This window comes from Thalassophryne amazonica, chromosome 8 (genome assembly GCF_902500255.1).
Source record: "Thalassophryne amazonica chromosome 8, fThaAma1.1, whole genome shotgun sequence".
NCBI classification, from domain to species: domain Eukaryota; kingdom Metazoa; phylum Chordata; class Actinopteri; order Batrachoidiformes; family Batrachoididae; genus Thalassophryne; species Thalassophryne amazonica.
Genome location: NC_047110.1, coordinates 63,635,528 through 63,659,307, shown reverse-complemented (window position 1 = coordinate 63,659,307; position 23,780 = coordinate 63,635,528). Strand labels below are relative to the sequence as shown.

Below are 23,780 nucleotides of genomic sequence, written 5' to 3'. Positions count from 1 at the left end.
TTGGTCCAGAGTTTAGACACAGCTGACTGTGAACAACCAACATCTTTTGCAACATTGCGTGATGATTTACTCTCTTGTAAGAGTTTGATAATCCTCTCCTTTGTTTCAATTGACATCTCTCGTGTTGGAGCCATGATTCATGTCAGTCCACTTGGTGCAACAGCTCTCCGAGGTGTGTTCACTCCTTTTTAGATGCAGACTAACGAGCAGATCTGATATGATGCAGGTGTTAGTTTTGGGGATGAAAATTTACAGGGTGATTCCATAATTTTTTCCTCAGAATTGAGTGATTACATATTTTTTTCCTCTGCTTGGTCTAAAAAAGTAACCGTTACTGACTGCCACAATCTTTTTTTCTTGATTTCTTATAGTGTTTCTTAAAGCCAGAAAGTTGCCATTTGAAATGACTTTAGTTTTGTGTCATGTCTGTGATCTGCTTTTTTTCTACAAAATTAAACAACTGAATGAACATCCTCCGAGGCCGGTGATTCCATAATTTTTGCCAGGGGTTGTACTCCTTGGGAGACAGCTTCCTACCTTGTCCAGTCTGGGCCTCTGGGACTCGTTCTCTGATTATTCTGCAGGCGTCATACACAGGTGTGGATGGCTCAAACTGCATTGTCTTCACCACATTGCACTGCCGGACACAGATCTTCAGTGACAAGGCCACCATCTTAGTAGGTTACACAGTGGTCTCACCAACCTACACACCTGAAGAGGCACAAACAAAATGTTATGAAGGCTTCACACAGTGTGCACATTTCAAGCCCCAACCACCAGTGCTGATAAAAATAACAGAACATTGCAGTAGTTCAGTCTAGAAGAAACAAACGCATGAATCAATGTCTCAGCATCAGCCATAGACAGGATGGAACGAATCTTCGCTATACTTCGCAGGTAGAAGAAAGCAGTCCTAGTAATATCTCTAATGTGGAGGTCAAAGGACAATGCAGGATCCACAGGTTCCTCACTTTGTCAGTGTAATGTATAACACACAAGCCTAGGCCAAGCTGATGTCTCACTTGACCAAGAACCAATGTTTCAGTCTATCAGAGTTTAAAGCAGGAAATTGCTAGACATCCAGCTTTTCACTGATGCAAGGCAATCCTCTAAGGATTTTATGTGGATGAGATTACAAGCAATTATCGGCATGTATAACTGAGTATCATCAGCATAGCAATGGAAGGTAATCCCAAAATGCCGCACTATGTGCCCAAGGGGTGCTATATAAAGGGAGAAAAGCAGGGGGCCTAAGATGGACCCCTGTGGAACCCCAAATTTCATGTCACTAAGGTTAAGGTGTTACTGTACAAAGCACAGTGAGAACGACTGGTCAAGTATGATGTCAACCATGTAAGGGCGTTCATGGGGTGATTTTTTTTTTTTAAATACCTCATCAGTTCAAGATATTTTAACCCATGAAGTTAGGAATATTTAGGGACGTGTTCAGTTTGAATGACAATTGGTGTGTGTCGATGAGCTGTGTCCAGAGCCCTATTAATACACCCTGCTACCTGCTGAGGTAGCAGCCTCAAGGACACATCTGGACATCTGTCCTTTCTGAGCATTTTAATACAAACATTTGAGATAATATGGCTTCCTGTGCTAACAGACCATCTAAGAAGTCTGTATTCCAATATTTCCCTTGAGTGAAATTTTCTTATTACTGATTTTTATGGTAGCGCTGTTACCAGGAATCAGTAACATTAGGTCCACTAATGGTACAACTGTTATGGCAGTCTTACTTTGTTGTACCTGCACCAAGTCACCAGTTATGACTCCTGCCCACTCCACAAAAATATACTGTACATTAATCAAATAAACAAACCAAATTAGTCTGGTAGCCCTAGCTTGTTTAGGAACTCCAAGATAGGAAGCATGTTCTGGATTCATTCACCACACCCAGGCCATGCCGGCCTTGCCCACACTCCACTTCTTTACCCATTTGTGGGATGACCAGGAGCGAGGCTTCTTTAAGCACCGTCAATTTGGCAACATCCAGAGCTGCTCCATTTGCACTCCAAAACTGCTCTTCATAAAACCTATGGGTATTTGCCTGGTGTATATATACAGATGATGGTAAAGTCACTTGTTCAGTTTTTGGTTTGTTTTGCAGATGGTTATCATTACTAAGTGCTCAAATGTGGGCAAATCGTGGCCAATTTATCAGTGCACTTGGTTTCAAAACAGAATGTTCCCAGTAAAAGACCATCTGTACCCAACCTCCATGTAGTGTGGAGTTGCTTCAGGAAGGGTACTAATATGCAGCTCTGTGTTGGATCCACTTCGGCGACACTGAGTGAAAAGGGAGCAGTCGAAACAACTTGCTCCAATTAAAAAAAAAAAAAAAAACATCATGTTTGAAAAGGGTGAGGAAGGAGTGTAACTCACTGTAAGAATCCAAAGCACAAGGCACAGAACAAATCAACACCCACTGCCTCCTTGGGGACACTTTACCTGTGAAATTGAGTGCGTGTGTGAGTTTTTTTTTGTTGTTTTTTGCAACCTACTGCCTCAGCAAATTCTCATTCTTCTCTGATGCTCTGATATTAAACAGTTAGGTGTTTGGAGTCTGATTGTACTGTGTGGAGATTTAGCTAAACCAAGGTAATGAACATTATTACTTTTCAGATTTTTTTCTTAAGCGCACATCTAACTAATAGGCAAAATAACACAATGAAAGTCAAAACAGAGAAAATTACATACCACGTTATTTTCTCTTCTCATGCCTTGCACTCTCTTGCTCTCTCACAGTCATCACTGAGACAAATCCGTAGGTGTTTTTTCATAGACTGCAATTACCATGAATTAATGTTGGTATTTTAAGACTTGCATATGAAAAAAACCCAAACATTGCTCGTGTTTCTTCTCTTTCATGACCTTGGCATCGATACAGATAAGAGGACCATCTATAACAGCCTCTCTGTTACTTACACACTTCACAGAACTCCAATGCCTTTGACACATTTGCACCAATCAGTCTTTACATGTATTTCTACAAGCATTTTTCACTACGGAAAATATAAATGGAAATGTAGAGCAGGTTGCTTAGCAGCATAAGGTGTTTGACTACCAATATGCAGACCTTTGTTTGACTAGATCATGCTACCCCTTTGTGAACTTGGACAAGATATTTGATCTGCTTTGTCTCTGTCCACCCAGCTGTAAAATCGGCACACATCACCTCAGACTTGACTTGATCTGGAACACAAATTCTTTGCGTTCTCAGCATTCACACATCACTCACAGGCCACCTTCAACCACTTCAGTCCTGAGAAGCAAATTTTGCATTGGGACAGTGTTGTGAATGAGCACACACGTCTGTGACTGTGGCACTTCCATGACTGTGGGTATTTTCCATAGTTCTTCTGCTTCCAGAGTTCTTATCATACAAAGTGGGCAAAACAGTACAAAGAAACAGGAGTAATGGTGCTGCCATGAGTTGTTCTTTAATTTTACAGAGAGGCAGAGAAGCCCTGCTGAGTTTTTGTGATCCTGTTCCTGCATAGCCACTTACTGAGCTTGAGACCCCAAACAGACAACACCAAACAGAATTGTCTACAGACAATTCCTTTGACTTCATGCTTGGTTTGTGCACTGAGCTTCATGGTAATTGAGCACTGAGCTATATGGCAATTGAGCAGTGAGCTTTATGGCAAAGGCTGTGAATGTTCATATACATGTGATTTCTTAGTTTTTTTTTAATTATTATTATTTTTAATAAATTTGCAAAATCTAAAAAAAAAACAAAAACTTTCACATTGTCATTATAGGGTACTGTGTGTAGAATTATGAAGGAAAAAAATAATTTCACCCATTTTGGAATAGGCTGTAACATAAAATGTGGAAAAAGTGAAGCGCTGTGAATACTTTCGGATGCACCGTATGGCTGAAATACAGTAAGACCCTCTGTGGTATTTAGCAATGTGTTCTTGTTTTAAAAATTACACAGCTAACAGAGTACCACAGATTCTGAGCGGTGAAAACAGCTAATGGAATTCAAGTGACAAGCACAAAATGCCAAACACATTCTAAAATACAGTGATACAATAAAAACAAAACTAATGTGCATTAGTGCATTTTATGCACAATATTTCATGCATAATCCTGTCTTTGCCCAACAGGCATTTCATAAGTATTCACAACCTAGCGTCATATGATCTCTATCTGACGCTAAATGCTGCAAACATCTCTACAGTCACAGTTAATCTGCTGCAGCATCTATCAAGGACCCTTCTGTGGGCTAAGACTATATGTCAAATCAAATCAAATCAATTTCATTTATATATTGCCAAATCACAACAAACAGTTGCCCCAAGGCGCTTCATATTGCAAGGCAAAGCCATACAATAATTACAGAAAAACCCCAACTGTCAAAACAACCCCCTGTGAGCACTTGGCGACAGTGGGAAGGAAAAACTCCCTTTTAACAGGAAGAAACCTCCAGCAGAACCAGGCTCAGGGAGGGGCAGTCTTCTGCTGGGACTGGTTGGGGCTGAGGGAGAGAACCAGGAAAAAGACATGCTGTGGAGGGGAGCAGAGATAAATCACTAATGATTAAATGCAGAGTGTGCATACAGAGCAAAAAGAGAAAGAAACACTCCGTGCATCATGGGAACCCCCCAGCAGTCTAAGTCTATAGCAGCATAACTAAGGGATGGTTCAGGGTCACCTGATCCAGCCCTAACTATAAGCTTTAGCAAAAGGAAAGTTTTAAGCCTAATCTTAAAAGTAGAGAGGGTGTCTGTCTCCCTGATCCGAATTGGGAGCTGGTTCCAGAGGAGAGGAGCCTGAAAGCTGAAGGCTCTGCCTCCCATTCTACTCTTACAAACCCTAGGAACTACAAGTAAGCCTGCAGTCTGAGAGCGAAGTGCTCTATTGGGGTGATATGGTACTATGAGGTCCCTAAGATAAGATGGGACCTGATTATCAAAACCTTATAAGTAAAGAAGAAGAATTTTAAATTCTATTCTAGAATTAACAGGAAACCAATGAGAGAGGCCAATATGGGTGAGATATGCTCTCTCCTTCTAGTCCCTGTCAAGTACTCTAGCTGCAGCATTTTGAATTAACTGAATGCTTTTCAGGGAACTTTTAGGACAACCTGATAATAATGAATTACAATAGTCCAGCCTAGAGGAAATAAATGCATGAATTAGTTTTTCAGCATCACTCTGAGACAAGACCTTCTAATTTAGAGATATTGCGCAAATGCAAAAAAGCAGTCCTACATATTTGTTTAATATGCGCATTGAATGACATATCCTGATCAAAAATGACTCCAAGATTTTTCACAGTATTACTAGAGGTCAGGGTAATGCCATCCAGAGTAAGGATCTGGTTAGACACCATGTTTCTAAGATTTGTGGGGCCAAGTACAATAACTTCAGTTTTATCTGAGTTTAAAAGCAGGAAATTAGAGGTCATCCACATCTTTATGTCTGTAAGACAATCCTGCAGTTTAGCTAATTGGTGTGTGTCCTCTGGCTTCATGGATAGATAAAGCTGAGTGTCATCTGCATAACAATGAAAATTTAAGCAATGCTGTCTAATAATACTGCATAAGGGAAGCATGTATAAAGTGAATAAAATTGGTCCTAGCACAGAAACCTTGTGGAACTCCATAATTAACCTTAGTCTGTAAAGAAGATTCCCATTTACATGACAAATTGTAATCTATTAGATAAATATGATTCAAACCACCGCAGCACAGTGCCTTTAATACCTATGGCATGCTCTAATCTCTGTAATAAATTTTATGGTCAACAGTATCAAAAGCAGCACTGAGGTCTAACAGAACAAGCACAGAGATGAGTCCACTGTCTGAGGCCATAAGAAGATCATTTGTAGCCTTCACTAATGCTGTTTCTGTACTATGATGAATTCTAAACCCTGACTGAAATGAATATGTTCAGTGAAAACAATTTCACCTGCATGTAATCTTAAGGTCCCTGTCTTCTGTCATACACAAAACATTGCACAAAGCAGTTGTCATTTTCATACTCACTGCCTATTTCCTTTGATACACATATACTTGTGGGCATTGTGTGCTGCCCATCACTGTGTTCATCTAAAAATGAGGTGTGGTCAAGTGCAAAGCTAGAACATTCCTACTGTCACTATCACAAGAAAGCCTGTGCACTTTATACCACCTTAAAGCAGATCTCAAGTCAAGAACCAGAAGTCTAGTGCATCTAGTACAGCGAATCTGTATATTTCAAGAGGACTTGACATAAGTGGGGTTACCACACATGAATGCTGTGTGCACACAGCAAACAGTGCATAGGAAAAACATGAATCTGAAATGAATGCAGACAGTAGAGAACGACAAAATGCCAACAGAATGCCCATGAACAATCTAACTGCAATTTACATATTCTGATGGTGGCAAAACAGCATCTGAAATTCAAATGCATACAAGGGAACCTGGAGATGGATCTGACACAGTGTACAGCCTGCCAGTATCTGCATGTGCCACATATTATATGTCCACCTCCAATGTCGCTCACCCCTCCTGCATAGCAACTGTTGATACAGTGGGGAAAATAAGTATTGACCCCCTGTCAGTTTTGCACGTTTTCCCACCTACAAAGAATGGAGAGGTCTGTAATTTTTATCGTAGGTACACTTCAAACTGTGAGAGACAGAATTAAAAAAAAAAAAAAAAAATCCATAAATCACATTGTCCATCCATCCATCCATTTTCTTCTGCTTTATCTGGAGTCGGGTTGCGGGGCAAGCAGCTCAAGCAAAGCCGCAAATCATCATCACATTGTATGATTTTAAATAATTAATTTGCATTTATTGCATAAAATAAGTATTTGAACCCCTACCAACCAGCAAGAATTCTGGCTCATACAGACCTGTTAATTTTTCTTTAAGAAGCCCTCTCATTCTGCACTCTTTACCTGTATTAACTGCACCTGTTTGAACTTGTTACCTGTATAAAAGACATCTGTTCACACACTCAATCAATCACACTCCAACCTGTCCACCATAGCCAAGACCAAAGAGCTGTCTAGGACACAGGGACAAAACTGTAGATCTGCACAAGGCTGGGATGGACTACAGGACAACAGGTAAGCAGCTTGGTAAAAGACAACAACTGTTATGATTATTTATTAGAAAGTGGAAGAAACTCAAGATGACTGTCAATCTCCCTCGGTCTGGGATTCCATGCAAGATCTCACTTTGTGGGATAAAGATGATTCTGAGACAGCTCAGAACTACACACGGAGGACCCGGTCAATGACCTGAAGAGAGCTGGGACCAGAGTCGCACAGCAGCCTATCACAGCACTGTGTGAGGAATGGGCAAATTGACGTCCTGCAGCTGCAGGCTGGCGCCACCACGTACTGACGTGCATACAACAAATGCAGTGACCAGAACGCAACCGTGCCACTGCGGGTCAATGTGTGGCACAGCTCACAGCACTGCAGATCTGGACAGGCCGTTATATCCATAATATTTGTCCACTCCTTCCCACGGGCGACTTAATAATGTGAACGCCATCAAACATGGGCAGCTGCCTCTCTCTGTGGTGCACAGTAATGCATCATTGCGGGTCAGCTTCGGAGCTGGATGGATCTCATGTTGTAAATGTTCACCTTCTAACTCTGGAGGAGTTAAAACTTTCCCGAGTAACTTCATCAAGATATTCATTTGCTGCTAGAATGGCTATTTACTGTAACCCCTCTGCTGTATGAAAACTGTCAGTTCTGTGCTGTATATTCCAGGTTAATCCTTATTTGTCATTTTTTTTCTAATGTAAATATCGGTACAAATACTTGACTACTTGCTATCACTAAGTACAAATATTAAGTAATTTGATATTTCTTGAGAATTATAATTACCATTAAAAGCAATACATTTGTGAACAGCCCAATTTGTCAAAATACTTCAAAAATGCATTATGTTCAGTTTTCAACTCTGTCACAAACCCACAGGAAAAAAACCCCAATATTACTTCAGATAAAGTCAAGTTGCAACAATGTTTTTTCCAGTTTAGAAAGTGGTGCGCGCTCGCCCTCGCTGCAGCCCTTCGCCACATGATATATGGTTTTATTATGTCCACTAGATGACAGCAAACAGACACACGTGCATCACAGTAGGCAGTTATTAGTCCATGTCCGTCCAAACACAGTATGTGTTGTCCAGCTGGGATGTCCAGAATGACAGATCTCCACAGCTGCTTCAGTGGGCCACACCTCCTGTCAGTTTTGAGCACACACACACCAGAGCGGCACTCAGACAAATTTCACTGCCAGTACAACAATGACAATGTCTGCAGACTGTTGTCGTGCCAAGATGTTCGTGCGTGTCACCTGGAATTTGGCTGACACCTGGCGCGAGAGTGTTCGATGGGCTCACACAGCGCACACTCTGTCTTTCAGCCACTGCTGTGTGCAAATAGTTGTTCCAACAATCAATCAATCAATCAACTTTTTTCTTGTATAGCGCCAAATCACAACAAACAGTTGCCCCAAGGCGCTCGAACAAGAGTACGAGGCATTGGAAGCAGCTACGAAATTACACGGTTTGCCTACAATTCCTGCTTCATGCATACCTAATGCGCAATTTGACCAAATTCGCACTATGTGTGAAGGGGCGCTAAGCACTGTACTGACAACAGGACTCGCATTTTTCTGGACAATTCAAAAATAAACACCTTTTCACAAAGTTGCACACTCTTGTTAAGAGCGCTTGTGCATACAGTCTATGGTTGTTAGTGCCATTTTTCATTCCTCCTCTTGACAATTTAGCAGAACAAATGTTGGAATCCACTTTAATTTTGACATGCTTATTTTTGAATATGTCCAAACTGTTGATGATTATTCTTTTCTATCTTCTATATAGTTCAGCAGAATAGAATATATTACATAGGAATATTTCAAATGGTGATAAAAAGCACCAAATTTAGCACAAATACACAGTAAATTTTACTGAGTAAAATATACTCTGCCAGGATAACATTTGGTCCAGTCTAAACAGAGTAAAATACACTCTATAATAGAGTGAGAATCAGCTTTACCGTCTTGTCAAATCAAGTGTTCTACTCCAGTAAGAGTTAATTTTGCACTGTGATAGAGTTTGACTTAGCACTGTGATAGAGTATATTTAACTCTATTTGGACTGGGACCCAAATGTTATCCCAGCAGAGTAAATTTACTTTGCAAAATTTACTGTGTACCCCATACTCTTTTGAGAAAAAACAAAAAAAACAAAAAACAGTTTGGCCATTTGAATTTTCAATAGGCAGCCACATCGGGTCAGGAAGAATTACACAGGGGTCAAAATTAAAAGATTCTCCAATCATATTGAAAACTATACCACATTGTTTGATCACAAAGATTCCAAAAATGTATAGTTTGAACTGTCTATGACAGAATGTTATGGAGTTATGGGGTAAAAACAGCAAGAATGGTGACAAAGGTCAATTCAGTTTGTACAGGGGTCAAAAGTTAAAGTTGCTCCAATTTTAGTACAAAGTGGTGCAAATTATTGGTTGAGCTAATAGGATTAATAAATGGAATAGTTTTGACTATGTTGAATGCTTGGTCTGCAAAGTAAAGGTCAAGCAATGTTGACGTCCAGTGATTCTATGACATGTAAATGGACTGCATTTACAGGTATATAGCGCTTTTCCATCTGCATCAGAAGCTCAAAGTACTTTACAATTATGCCTCACATTCACCCATTCACACAGACACACTCATACACCAATGTCAGGGTGCTGCCATGTTGGGTGCTCTCTACCAGTGTTGCCACAGTAACTTTGAAAAGTTACTTTATTAGTTACTTTATACAGTTACATTTTAAAGATACTTTATACAGTTACATCATTAGCAGGGGCAACTTGTCAGCATTTGCTGAATGTAACTAATAAAGTAACTAGAAGCACTCAGAGAGCGCAAACCTCCGCCAAGGCCATGGGGTCACTGACGCCATAACATCTACACGCCGTGGAATCATTGAACCTAAAAAAGTCTAACAATGATGTTTGCTCAGTAGTAAAAAAAAGTTTCATCTGCTGTGACTGGATAGCATGTATCCTTAGCGCTTGGCATCACAGTTTATTGCAACTTGCACCTTTCCCAGAAGCTACTGTCATCTGAGCACTGATATTGATATTGCATGTGCTTATAGACAAAAACAAATAAGAGACAAAATTCAATTTATTATTCAACTAAACTGCAAATATATGAATTTTTTTTTAACATTTATGAAACACTTCTCTAAACAAGGCCATAGGGTCACTGACCCTAAAGAGACTCACTCCTTGGCACAGTGATCTATTTCTTTTTGTCTTTTTCTCTAAAATTGTATATAATAATCATTAGATTATTAATATATAAACAAAAATAAATCTAAGAAATATTACAATTTGAAAACAAATGCACCCGAACGTGATGACAGCTGCAACTGCTTAATGCTAACTTTTAACATTGAAAATGTCATAGACATGCTAACGCCTTAGCATCGGGATCCGGATCACCACTAAAATTTAATCACTTGTTCCTCTTGTCATTTCCAACCACTCCACAAAATTTCATCAAAATCCATTCAAAACGTTTTGAGTTATCCAGCTGACAAACAGACAGACAAACAAACAAATGCAACCGAAAACATAACCTCCTTGGCAGAGGTAACTAGTAACCTAAATGGGTTATTTTTAAGACTGAGTATTCAGAAAAGTAACTATTAGTTACTTTGCTGATTATTTATTTTGTTGACCCTGCCACATTTCTCCATGTAATGTGGAGTTGCGTCAGGAAGGGCATCCGGCGTAAAACCTATGCCAATTCAACATGCAGATCTACCTCGGATTTGCTGTGGCAACCCCGAGTGCAAACAGAGCAGCCGAAGGGACTTACTTACTCAATCTTAAGAATAACCAAGTTAGATTACTAGTTACATTATTTATTAGTTACAAGTTGTCAGCAGCTCCTAACAAAGTAAATGCATAAAGCTACTAATGAAGTAACTGTTTAAAGTGACTGTGGCAATACTGCTCTCTACACACCGGGAGCATCTTGGGGATTAAGGACCTTGCCCAAGGGCCCATAGCAATTTTCCTGTTTGGCTGGGTTTTGAACAGAGGATGTTCTGGTCTGAAGCCTAACGCTAACCACTAGAACCATCATCTCCTGATGTGAAATATGTTACTGCCGTAACATGATAACTAGCATGAACATAGTGCAACTATTCCTTTTAAAACCCTATTAACACAACCAATAATTTACCAAAATTACAGCAACTTTAACTTTTGACCTCTGTACAAACTGAAATTGACTTTTGTCACAATTCTTGCTGTTTTTACCCCATAACATTCAGTCACAGACATTCCAAACTCTACCTTTTCGGAATATTTATGATCAGACAAACTGTTGTACTTTCAATATCATTGGAGCATATATTTGTTGGGGTTTACTGTAGGTCTAGTGCAAGAGCACTGCTCACTATAGTGTATGTTATTTGTACAGTCTCACTTAGAGAGAAAACGCTACAGAATCCACATGATGAAACCCAGAAGAATAATGATAATCCTTGAGCGTACAGTACTATGAGAGCAACATTTTTCACTAGAATCCTCATGCAAACACTTCAGTGCAGCAACTCCTCATTAGCGCTGCTTTCAAGCATGGATGGATATATGTCGGAGAAGGACGAGTAATGAAAAGCATTTCCCTTATAGGACGCCTTTGAATCTGCCTTATTTTATTACCCTTAGACCTATAACAGTCATTTTTAAACACAATCTCCCAGCTTGTCATCACTACCTCTTCAGAGAAGCATCCACAGCTGATTTAGGTTTTTTTTGGCAAATATTAAGATGTGAAAATTGCCAAACAGTAGCTTGTTGGGAAGTCTTAAAAAACAGCCAATTAAATAGAGACCGGGAAAGGCAAGAGCCATCTGGAGAGAATACTGCTCTAATGACTGACTGTAATGCCAGCAACAGCACACGAGCCTGCTGCAATTACTGCATTAGTCTGTCATACACCAATCAAGGAAACAGGAACCTGAACCCATGTTAATCCTGGACTGAGACATTTTTTGATTGTAACCTGCACCTACTGCCATGAGGTAGCCCCACAGATATTGAAACAGACAGGATCACTGATGCTGACATTGAAGGAAAGGTTCTTTATTCTGTTTGCTGGTTTGTCTATTACCAACAATACTAGGTGTCGCTCTTATGGACCCATTCACTACATATCTAGCTGGACCATCTCCCTCACTCTCTGTATCACTGCTAAATTCATATAAAGTCCTCACCATTGAGTTGTCTGGAAGAATAACTCTTGAGTTTTAGAGTACAATCAATGTAAAACAGTCAGAAAGCAACAGTTTACTTCTCTAATTTAGTGCATTTCTATGGAGAAGTGGTCTTACCAACAACCACACCTTCTCCAAATTCATTAATAGACAATATTTTTTGACTGATCATCATGTAATCAACTGGAGTAGACAGACACATCTATATGTCTCAAACATGGCAGCTCATTGTCAAGAGCCCCCTTGCTGTGTAGGGAAAATCTAGTATATGATTATGCCATACATTGTGGAATAAAGTGAAGACAGAGATTGTAGACGTTTGTCAACAATGATACAAAGTACATTCATGTGTTTCCCTCAAATGGCCACATTATTTTGCTTAGTTCCTACTGTATATGTTCCAACATCCACCTCTCTGAATATTCCAGATTTTAAAAAACTTATCAGATTATAATTAAGGAATGAGATATACCCTAATTCCCATGTGTGTGATAAAGTCAAAAACAGATGTGGATTATCAGCAGTTTAGAATCAAAATCATTGGCACAACTTTGAATTTCTAAATTATTTGTCCATTGGGTCACTCACTCATCATCACTCATCTTCACTGCTTATCCGGGATCGGATGACCAGGGCAACAGCTCCAGCAGGGGACAACAGACTTCCTTTCCCGGGCCACATTAACCACCTCTGACTGGGTGATCCCGAGGCGTTCCCAGGCCAGTGTGGAGATATAATCTCTCCACCTAGTCCTGGGGTCTTCCCCGGGGTCTCCTCCCAGGTGGACATACCTGGAACACCTCCCTAGGGAGGCCCCCGGGGGGAAGCATCCTCAACAGATGCCTGAAGCACCTCAGCTAGCTCCTTTCAACGTAAAGGAGCAGTGGCTCTACTCAGAGCTCCCACGATGACCGAGCTCTCACCTTAATCTCTTGGGTGACACCAGCCACCCTTCTAAGGAAGCCCATTTCAGCTGCTTTTACCCGTGATCTAGTTCTTTCGGTCATGACCCAACTCTCATGACCATAGGCGAGAGTAGTAACAAAGATTGACCAGTAAATCGAGAGCTTTACCTTCTGGGTCAAGTCCCTTTTCGCAACAAGAGTATGGTAGAGCGAATACAACACCACCCCTGCTGCGCTGATTCTCTGGCCAATCTCACGCTCCAGTGTCCCCTCACTTGTGAACAAGTCCTCGAGGTAGTTGAACTCCTTCACTTGTTAGAAAAGTAAAAAGACTGAGAAATTCTGACTTTTATTAGTGTTTCTTCATGCTTGTTTTATACTTAATTATTGAAGGAGTTCTACTATGTCTCTTGGCGATGCGCTGAGGAATCGTCTTCTAGCACAATTAGATTTCATTTTTGCAAGTGAGTGCATGACCATGCTTTATTTGCAACACATAAGAAAAATATGCAGACTAAAACACAATTTTTTATGGTTCTCATTTTCTGCTAAGAAGATCAAAAAAGGTCTGTTTCAAACACATTCAGTACAATTACCACAGGGTAAATGTGTAGCCTACATGTTACATATACACTCAACAAAATAGAAACGCAACACTTTTGGTTTTGCTCCCATTTTGTATGAGATGAACTCAAAGATCTCAGACTTTTTCCACATACACAATATCACCATTTCCCTCAAATATTGTTCACAAACCAGTCGAAATCTGTGATAGTGAGCACTTTTCCTTTGCTGAGATAATCCATCCCACCTCACAGGTGTGCCATACCAAGATTCTGATTAGACACCATGATTAGTGCACAGGTGTGCCTTAGACTGTCCACAATAAAAGGCCACTCTGAAAGGTGCAGTTTTGTTTTACTGGGGGGGGGGGGGGGGGGGGGGGATACCAGTCAGTATCTGGTGTGACCACCATTTGCCTCATGTAGTGCAACACATCTCCTTCGCATAGAGTTGATCAGGTTGTCAATTGTGGCCTGTGGAATGTTGGTCCACTCCTCTTCAATGGCTGTGCGAAGTTGCTGGATATTGGCAGGAATTGGTACACGCTGTTGTATACGCCGGTCCAGAGCATCCCAAACATGCTCAATGGGTGACATGTCTGGTGAGTATGCCGGCCATGCAAGAACTGGGACATTTTCAGCTTCCAAGAATTGTGTACAGATCCTTGCAACATGGGGCCGTGCATTATCGTGCTGCAACATGAGGTGATGTTCTTGGATGTATGGCACAACAATGGGCCTCAGGATCTCATCATGGTATCTCTGTGCATTCAAAATGCCATCAATAAAATGCACCTGTGTTCTTCATCCATAACAGACGCCTGCCCATACCATAACCCCACCGCCACCATGGGCCACTCGATCCACAACATTGACATCAGAAAACCGCTCACCCACACGATGCCACACACGCTGTCTGCCATCTGCCCTGGACAGTGTGAACCGGGATTCATCTGTGAAGAGAACACCTCTCCAATGTGCCAAACGCCAGCGAATGTGAGCATTTGCCCACTCAAGTCGGTTACGACGACGAACTGGAGTCAGGTCGAGACCCCGATGAGGACGACGAGCATGCAGATGAGCTTCCTTGAGATGGTTTCTGACAGTCTGTGCAGAAATTCTTTGGTTATGCAAACCGATTGTTTCAGCAGCTGTCCGAGTGGCTGGCCTCAGACGATCTTGGAGGTGAACATGCTGGATGTGGAGGTCCTGGGCTGGTGTGGTTACACGTGGTCTGCGGTTGTGAGGCTGGTTGGATGTACTGCCAAATTCTCTAAAACACCTTTGGAGACGGCTCATGGTAGAGAAATGAACATTCAATACACGAGCAACAGCTCTGGTTGACATTCCTGCTGTCAGCATGCCAATTGCACGCTCCCTCAAATCTTGCGACATCTGTGGCATTGTGCTGTGTGATAAAACCGCACCTTTCAGAGTGGCCTTTTATTATGGGCAGTCTAAGGCACACCTGTGCACTAATCACGGTGTCTAATCAGCATCTTGGTATGGCACACCTGTGAGGTGGGATGGATTATCTCAGCAAAGGAGAAGTGCTCACTATCACAGATTTAGACTGGTTTGTGAACAATATTTGAGGGAAATGGTGATATTGTGTATGTGGAAAAAGTTTTAGATCTTTGAGTTCATCTCATACAAAATGGGAGCAAAACCAAAAGTGTTGCGTTTATATTTTTGTTGAGTGTATGTACTGACCAATAATGTCTCCTGCAGTTTACCATACAGCAAATGTTAGTATACTGTTCAGAATTCACGTGCTACAGTGTACAGACGATGGATGTCTGGCAACAACAAAAAGGATCCATGTGTACACAGAGAATAAACACACAACACTTTACACTGAAAATGACATTACATACATAGAATAACCAAATCTCCCTTCCTCGAATACAGCACAAATATTGAAAACAAGTTGAGTGAAATGGGAATAGGCAAAAGAAGATCATTCCTGCCTTAGTGCACACAGTTGTAAACCATCGTTCACAATGCTACACCAAGGTCAGTTCATTATAGAAACAATACAGAAAAACAATGGTGACAGTTTAGAAATAAAAGTCATTTCAAGGTCATTTGTGAATGGAAATTAAAATAGATGCAGATAGAAGTTTACGTCTTGTCTTGCAAATCAGTAGAGATACTTTCATCATAAAAAGCATCCACTTTGGGATAAAAACATAAATTAGAATGGCAAGTTTAAAGCAAGCACAAATAAAGGAGGGCAACTGAATTTTAACAAGTGGTAACAGAACTGAAAATAAGCCCAAAGATCAAATTAAATGACCAATAAAGCTGCAGGAGGAAACTGTGGCTACGGTCTTCACAAACATCACAAATATACTGAACTGGCATTTACTACACCATATTAAAGCCAGACTTCTGGGCTAATACTATTGTGTATTTTAAGCATGTAGTGTGGCAACGGGATTGAATGGGGGTTGAGAATAATTCCAGCCTCAGCAGTTTCTCAGTACTGTTGAGAACAGCAGGATGAAACGTGCACGCTGAGGATATGCTAATGAAGCTAAACTGCTCCTCCTTTTCTGTCCTCTTTACGTCCTGCAATGTTAGCACAACATCAGCTTTTATTCCTCTCCGACTTCAACCAAAGTCATTTTCCTGCAGCTTCACATTTTGTCTCTAGAGTTTCCTGGAATACAGGCAGTTAGTCACATGACAGCATACAGATGTTGCAAAGAATGTTTTCATAGATGATCAGTTTGATCATCTGTGCAAAATAATTTACTCAGTGTTGCATATAAGAAATGTCAAGGTCATACCCTGTCATCCAAACGAGGCAAATTATATATTTATGATTTCACCCGACATTACACTGCACCATTTTCTATGTTTTAAGCATTATGACCTCCACCAATGAAGTGGAGGTAATAAGCAGATAAGTATGACTTTTGGCCAGAATTGTTCACTTGGTGATACAAACATCAGATATGGCATGAATGTTCTTAATAAATCAGTGTTTGAGAAAAAGTGCTGGCCACTTGAAATCCAATATGGTGGCCAGGTAGGGGTCAAAACAACGGTCAACATTTAGAAATGCTCCAATCATATTGAAAAATATAACAGTATTTGTCTGATCATAAATATTCCATAAAGGTAGAGTTTGGACTATCTATGTCATACAGTTATGGGGTAAAAACAGCAAGAATGGTGACAAAGGTCAGTTTCAGTTTGTACTAGGGTCAAATGTTAAAGTTGCTCCAATTTTTGTAAAATGTGATGCAAATTATTGGTTGAGTTAATAGGGTTTTAAAAAGGAATAGTTTGCACCATGTGTCATGCTTAGATACATGGTAACAAATGTCATGTCATAGAATCCAATGTACATCAACAATGTCTGGCATTTACTTTGCAAACCAAGCATTCAACACAGTCAAGACTATTCCATTTAGTACACCGCCATTGCCGTGCTGTGTCCGTGAGCACAGTGCTGACAGTCTGTCATGTGTGGGACACACATGTTCATCCTGCCGGTGCAATGTCCTGCTCAGAGGTCAGTGCGCGCAAGGGAGAGAGTAGACGAGCGAATCAGTGAGTGAGTGGGTGAGTGAGTGACAGCACTCGAGCACATCCGTCCGGCAGTCTGAGGGCTTTATTTATGATTATGGTGCCGTCTGACAGCAGTCTGTGTCTCCATACTGTTGTTCGGCAATGTTTGGGCTGCGGTCGTGCAGGTCTGCATGTCTCAGTCCGGACTGAAGCCGCCCACATTCTACATGGTCATCCGGCAGTTGTACACGGCTGTTCGACTGTTTGTTCCTCCTGACTGAGTCTCGATTATTACCATTTTGTCATTTCGGCCTGAGTCGCCAAGCTCCTGTGCATTCGTACTATGTGTGACGGGGGTCTCAGTGATTGTGCAAGAAGGAGACGAGTGAGGGAAGCCTCCAAAACACCCAAGACAACTCTGAATAAGTATATTATATAAATTTAGGGGAGGTGATGGTCTAGTGGTTAAGGTGTTGGGCTTGAGTCCAGAAGATCGTGGGTTCAAATCCCCGCCTGACTGAAAATCACTAAGGGCCCTTGGGCAAGGCCTTTAATCCCCTATTGCTCCCGGTGTGTAGTGAGCGCCTTGTATGGCAGCACCCTGGCATTGGGGTGAATGTGAGGCATAATTGTAAAGCGCTTTGAGCGTCTGATGCAGATGGAAAAGCGCTATATAAATGAAGTCCATTTACCATTTAATAGGCTTCTGTGGCTGTGATTGCAGAAACTGTGCATAGTGAAATTTTTGTCTTTTGATCACCAGTTATACACCTTCATGGTGGAGTGGAGCAGAGAAGGCCAGAGAGTAAACTCATTGTAAACTGTTGTAAACTGAGCATGAGCTGTGCGCGGCTGCGTGCAAGTGTGCAAAGAAAATTTTTGAAATGTTCAAAGCTTTTGCCATGCATTAATTTTGTGAACTAGATGTGAACATTGCGTGACCTATTCAAACACTGTGTATAACAGCAAGTCAACGCATTTCATTCCCGCAGCACAGTGACTCTGAACGAGATGTTATGTCAATAATAAACATAATTTTACAGACGTATTCTCTAACACATAAGAAGGAATGAAAAATGCAACTATTTAACCAATCCATTACAATATTAGAAATAATTATCTTTGAGATGATTCCAAATGCATTCTCAGCTGCAGATAATTTTTCGGTGATTCGGGAGCGATGGTTACATCAGCCAAGTTCTGACAGCAAATGTGTCATTGCCTATGAAATGACTATTTTATATAATGTAGCGTCAAACAGGACAAAGCACGGCATCCCAGTGGGACAAAGCAGGGTCGCATTGGACACGGCGAATTGCACAGCAGTATGGGGGCATCAAATTTGTACAACTGTCAAGGTGGCTTCACTCTACCAGGAAGCTGTAATTGGTGATGGAACAAACAAAAGTTGCATTATATCCAGTCTGTCCAGTCACAGCAACAGAAGCCTAAAGGGCCTTTCAGACTGCATGCTTTATTGGCTTCAAATGATAGCTCCCCTCACGTTGGATGCATCAAATGCTTGGGCACGTTCACGTGGCAAAGGGGAAACGGAGATTCCTAAGTAGAGGAATCTCCATCTTGGATTTGTGTCTGCCAGATCCACATAAAAGCTGTAAAAACCAGCAGTAGAACGAGTCACCCATCACCAGGCTGGGAGAAGCTTTTTTCAGCGACTTTTCGGAGTGACCCCGAGCCGAGGGAGGACTGAACAGACACTGTGATCGATCGACCACGTCAGCGGGCAGAGCCACACACAGCAGCCGGGTTCAGGCCACATTCCTACCCAGAGCAACACACAGCAGCCAGGGTGATGGAGCAGACTCATTCATTCATCTTCTACCGCTTAGTCCAGTTATGGGTCGCGGGGGGCTGGAGCCTATCCCAGCAGTCATAGAGCGCAAGGCGGGGTACACCCAGGACAGGACGCCAGTCTGTTGCAGGGCCACAAACAGACAAACAAACACAGACACACCCACACGCACACCTACGGACAATTTAAAGATTCCAATCCACCTAACCCGCATGTTTTGGATGTGGGAGGAAACCGGAGCACCCGAGGAAATCCACGCAAACATGGGGAGAACATGCAAACTCCACACAGAAAGGCCACGGGAATGAACCCATGACCTCCTTGCTGTGAGGCAACAGTGCTAACCACTAATCCACCGTGCTGCCCGGAGCAGACTCACTCAATCTGAAATTCCAACTTTTAGATATGTACAACACACCCAGTTTGAGCAAAGGCGCTTAGTTCTGCAAATTTGTTTGAGTTTGGTTTTTAGAGCGATCAGTGAAGCGTCTAATGCCCTGAACGCGTGCAGTACAACTTATGTTGTCATGAGTGTCTTGGTGACTTCCCTCACTAGTCTTCTTCTTGCATGATCACTTTGATTTTAAGAACTCAGACAGATTTACTATACAGTACCATACTGTATGTATTTCTGAATGACTGATGTACATGAAGACCACAACATATTCTCTAACTTGAAAATGTTCATGTAGCCATTCTCTGAATTGGCTGTAAAAGTCATGATTTGTGTTAACACTAAAATTTAGTTAAAAAACTGTGTTCCATTACAATTTCAATTTCAATTTATTTTCATTTATATATTTATATAGCACCAAATCACAAGAAGCTTGCCTCAAAGGCACTTCACACAAGTAAGGTCTAACCTTACTAACCCCCAGAGCAGCAGTGGCAAGGAAAAACTCCCTCTGAGGAAGAAACCTCAAGCAGACCAGCCTCAAAGGGGTGACCCTCTGCTTGGGCTATGCTACAGTCACAAATTACAAAACAATTCACAAAACAAACATACAGGAAATGTTGCCAGTGCACAGGACAGCAGGGTTTCTGGAACAGATACCACACCCATCTCTGGATGGAGCTGTACCTCAAACAGAGAGAGAAGAAAAAAAGTCACAGGTCCTTAAACAGTTTTGTTGGTATAGGATCAAATAAGCAGGTTGTGCTAGTGAGATACGATCAAATTCTGTAAATCTAGGTAATACCTCAGTAATGGCGCCCACCTCAATAGCAGGGTGTAGTGGCTGGGTTAAGGCATGCTGGGATATGTTTCACCTAATGTCTTCTATTTTCTTCTCGAAGTGATTCCAGCAAATCATGTGCTGTAAAGGAGAGCAAACTACAGGTGGTTGTCCATGTATAAGTGTTGCCACCGTGTCGAACAAGAACTTTGAGTTATGCTTGTTTTTGTTGATCAAATCAGAGTAATAGTCTACGGAAGCAGGCCACAATCTCAAATTGTGACTATGACTTGTGACTACAGACCATTACATATGGTCTGTTAAAATGGAGGGACAGAGTAAAAAAAAAAAAAAACAATTCTAAGGGTTAAAGTGATATTTATGTTCAACTCCTTGACTTAAAGCTGAAGGTCTACACTACAAAAACATGTTTCATTTCAAATCCACTGTGGTGGTGCACAGAGGCAAAAATACAAATAAATTGTCTCCCTGTCCCTATACAGTACTTATGAAGCTGAATGCAAGCCACTTATTCCAGTTTAGGGTCACCAGGGACTGAAGCCTATCTCAACAGTCATTGGGCGAAACTCAGGGTACACCTTGTGCAGGCCTCTAGTCTGTCACAGGAAGTATATATAAACAAGCATGTAAAAACACCGACAGCAGGTGCTCTATATATAGAGCACCAGGATCTTGTATTGAAACATTCACTGACTGTATGGGAAAAATGTTCTCAAAAACTAATCAAAAAACTGTGTTCATTTGTGGTGACTTAAATATTGATCTGCTCAATCCAAATAAGCATAAATAACAGATGAATTTATCAGTATAATGTACAGTATGAGTTTATATCCAAAAATCACCAGGCCAAGCAGAATTACATCCCATAGTGCCACCTTAATTGATAATATATTCAGCAATGATATTGAGAATAACACTGTGAGTGGATTATTAATCAATGACATTATTGATCATCTACCAGTTTTCATCGTTTATAATAGAAACCATCGGCGGAATCAGCCAGAGGAGAAAATAAAATACAGGCGAGTGCGGACAGAGGAAAACATGAACACACTAAAGAAGGATTTACAGGAGCAAAACTGGGAAAAGGTATACAGTGAAAGTGATGTTGATAGTGCATATGAAACTTTTTTACAATATTTACTTCATTATATGATAAAAATTGTCCAATTAAACAAGACTACAGAAAACAAAAAATCCAAGCTCGACCATGGATGACGAAAGGGTTACGAAATGCATGTAATAAGAAAAATACACTGTATAGAGAATTCATAAAACTAAGACTAAAGAGGCAGAAAATAGATATAAGAAATACAAAAATAGATTAACTAATATTATACGGGTATGTAGGACGGAATATTATAGTAACATATTATATAATAACAAAAACATATTAAAGGAATATGGGATATATTAATAGCATTATCAAAAATGGTAATAAAAAACAGAGTTACCCTCAGTATTTCATTGATAATAATGTCAAGAAGGAAAATAAGGATGAGGTAGTCAACGGTTTAATAATTTTTTTGTAATACTGGACCAAGCTTGGCAGAAAAAATTCCCGATTCCCAACCTGAGGATTGGGAATAATAATCTCATAGAAAGAAATCCCTGTTCAATGTTCCTCACAGCAGTGGATGGAAATGAAATTATAGACATTGTGAATAATTGTAAATATAAAACATCTACCGATTTAAATGAAATTGATATGGTGGTGGTAAAACGGTCATTGAATGGATTGTAGAACCATTAACATACATCTGTAACTTATCATTCAAACCGGTAAATTTCCCAATCAAATGAAAATAGCTAAGGTTGTGCCGCTGTATAAGACTGGGGATAGACACCACTTCACAAATTATAGACCTGTTTCTTTGCTTCCACAATTTCCAAATTATTAGAAAAGTTATTCAATAATAGACTAGACAAATTCATAAATAAACATAAATTACTTACTGATAGTCAATATGGATTCAGAGCACATAGTTCAACATCACTTGCATTAATAGAATCAGTTGAGGAGATTACAAACGCCATAGACCACAAATTACATTCAGTTGGAATATTTATAGACCTTAAAAGGCTTTGATACAATTAATCATGACATATTAATCAATAAACTTGAACAGTATGGGATTAGGGGGTTGGTGTTGCACTGGGTGAGAAGCTACTTAAGTAACAGAAAACAGTTTGTGAAGTTGGGGGAATATACATCATCATGCTTGGACAATGCTTGTGGCGTCCCACAGGGGTCAGTATTGGGTCCAAACTGTTTCTAATTTATATAAATGATATTGTCAATGTTTCCAAAATATTAAAATTAGTATTATTTGCAGATGACACAAGCATTTTTTGTTCAGGGGGGGATTTGCAGGAGTTACTGAGGAGGATCAGTATAGAAATGGGAAAATTGAAAATATGGTTTGACAGAAATAAATTATCATTAACTTAAGTAAAACAAAATACATGTTATTTGGCTATTGTAATACAGACATACAGGTTCAGTTACAAGTCGAGGGGGTAGATATTGAAAGGGTACATGAAAATAAGTTTCTGGGGTGATAATAGATGATAAGATAAACTGGAAGACTCATATAAAACATATACAAAGTAAACTGTCAAGAAGCATTTCAGTTCTAAACAAAGCGAAACATATTCTGGACCACAACTCACTCCGCATTCTTTACTGCTCACTGGTTTTACCATATTTACAGTACTGTGCAGAGGTATGGGGTAATACTTATAAAGGTACAACACAATCACTATCAGTAATGCAGAAAAGAGCTATAAGAATTATTCATAATACTGGCTATAGAGATCATACAAATCCACTATTTTACAATCCAAATTCTTAAAATTCACAGACTGGTTCATTTTCAAACAGTACAAATTGTGTATAAAGCAATAAACAATTTACTTCCAGCAAATATTAAAAATATGTTTTTTAACAGATCAGGGGATTACAGTCTGAGGGGGAAATTTAATTTAAAGCATCAGTGGGCACGAACACATTAAAAGGTTTCTGTATATCTGTCTGTGGGGTGAGGATGTGGAACAGATTGGGAGTGGGGCTCAAGCAATGTCCAAGCATGAACCAGTTCAAACAGCGGTACAAAAATATGTTTTTTTCTGGGTATAGGGAGGAGGAAGGGTAATGAGGGTTAGGGTGTTTTTGTTTTTTGTTTCGGCTTGTAAATATATAGTATTTTGCATGTAAGTAGGTATGTGTAGGTGTATATTTATGTTTGTGTATATATATGTGTATATATGTATATGTGTATGTATGTTGATGTGTATATGTATGTGTATATATATGTATATATATATATATTGATATCGGTTTAGGTGTGTAGGAATTTATGTGTATATGTGGCAAAGGGTATTAATGGTTGTGGGGAAGAAGGGGTAGGGATAAATAAGCTGATGCTTCACCCTACCCCTTTTCGGACATGTTGGGTACACAGTAGGAACTTTTTTGTTGTTGTCTTTACTGATCTATCTT

General features: G+C 40.3%; 1 protein-coding gene and 1 long non-coding RNA gene across 2 annotated transcripts in view; one reads left to right on the top strand and one right to left on the bottom strand.

The window, feature by feature from the left end:
- The window catches only part of tln2b (talin 2b), a 239,193-nt gene extending 238,485 nt beyond the window's left edge, over positions 1-708 (bottom strand). The window contains 1 exon segment of the mRNA XM_034176485.1: positions 538-708. Within this exon segment, the coding sequence (XP_034032376.1) occupies positions 538-673 (136 nt within the window). The 5' untranslated portion in view covers positions 674-708.
- Positions 380-18,990, top strand: LOC117515773. Its single transcript, XR_004562223.1, has 3 exons — positions 380-390; positions 3,416-3,423; positions 18,840-18,990. It is a non-coding gene; the product is annotated as an uncharacterized LOC117515773 (long non-coding RNA).
- Positions 18,991-23,780: the final 4,790 nt, after the last annotated feature.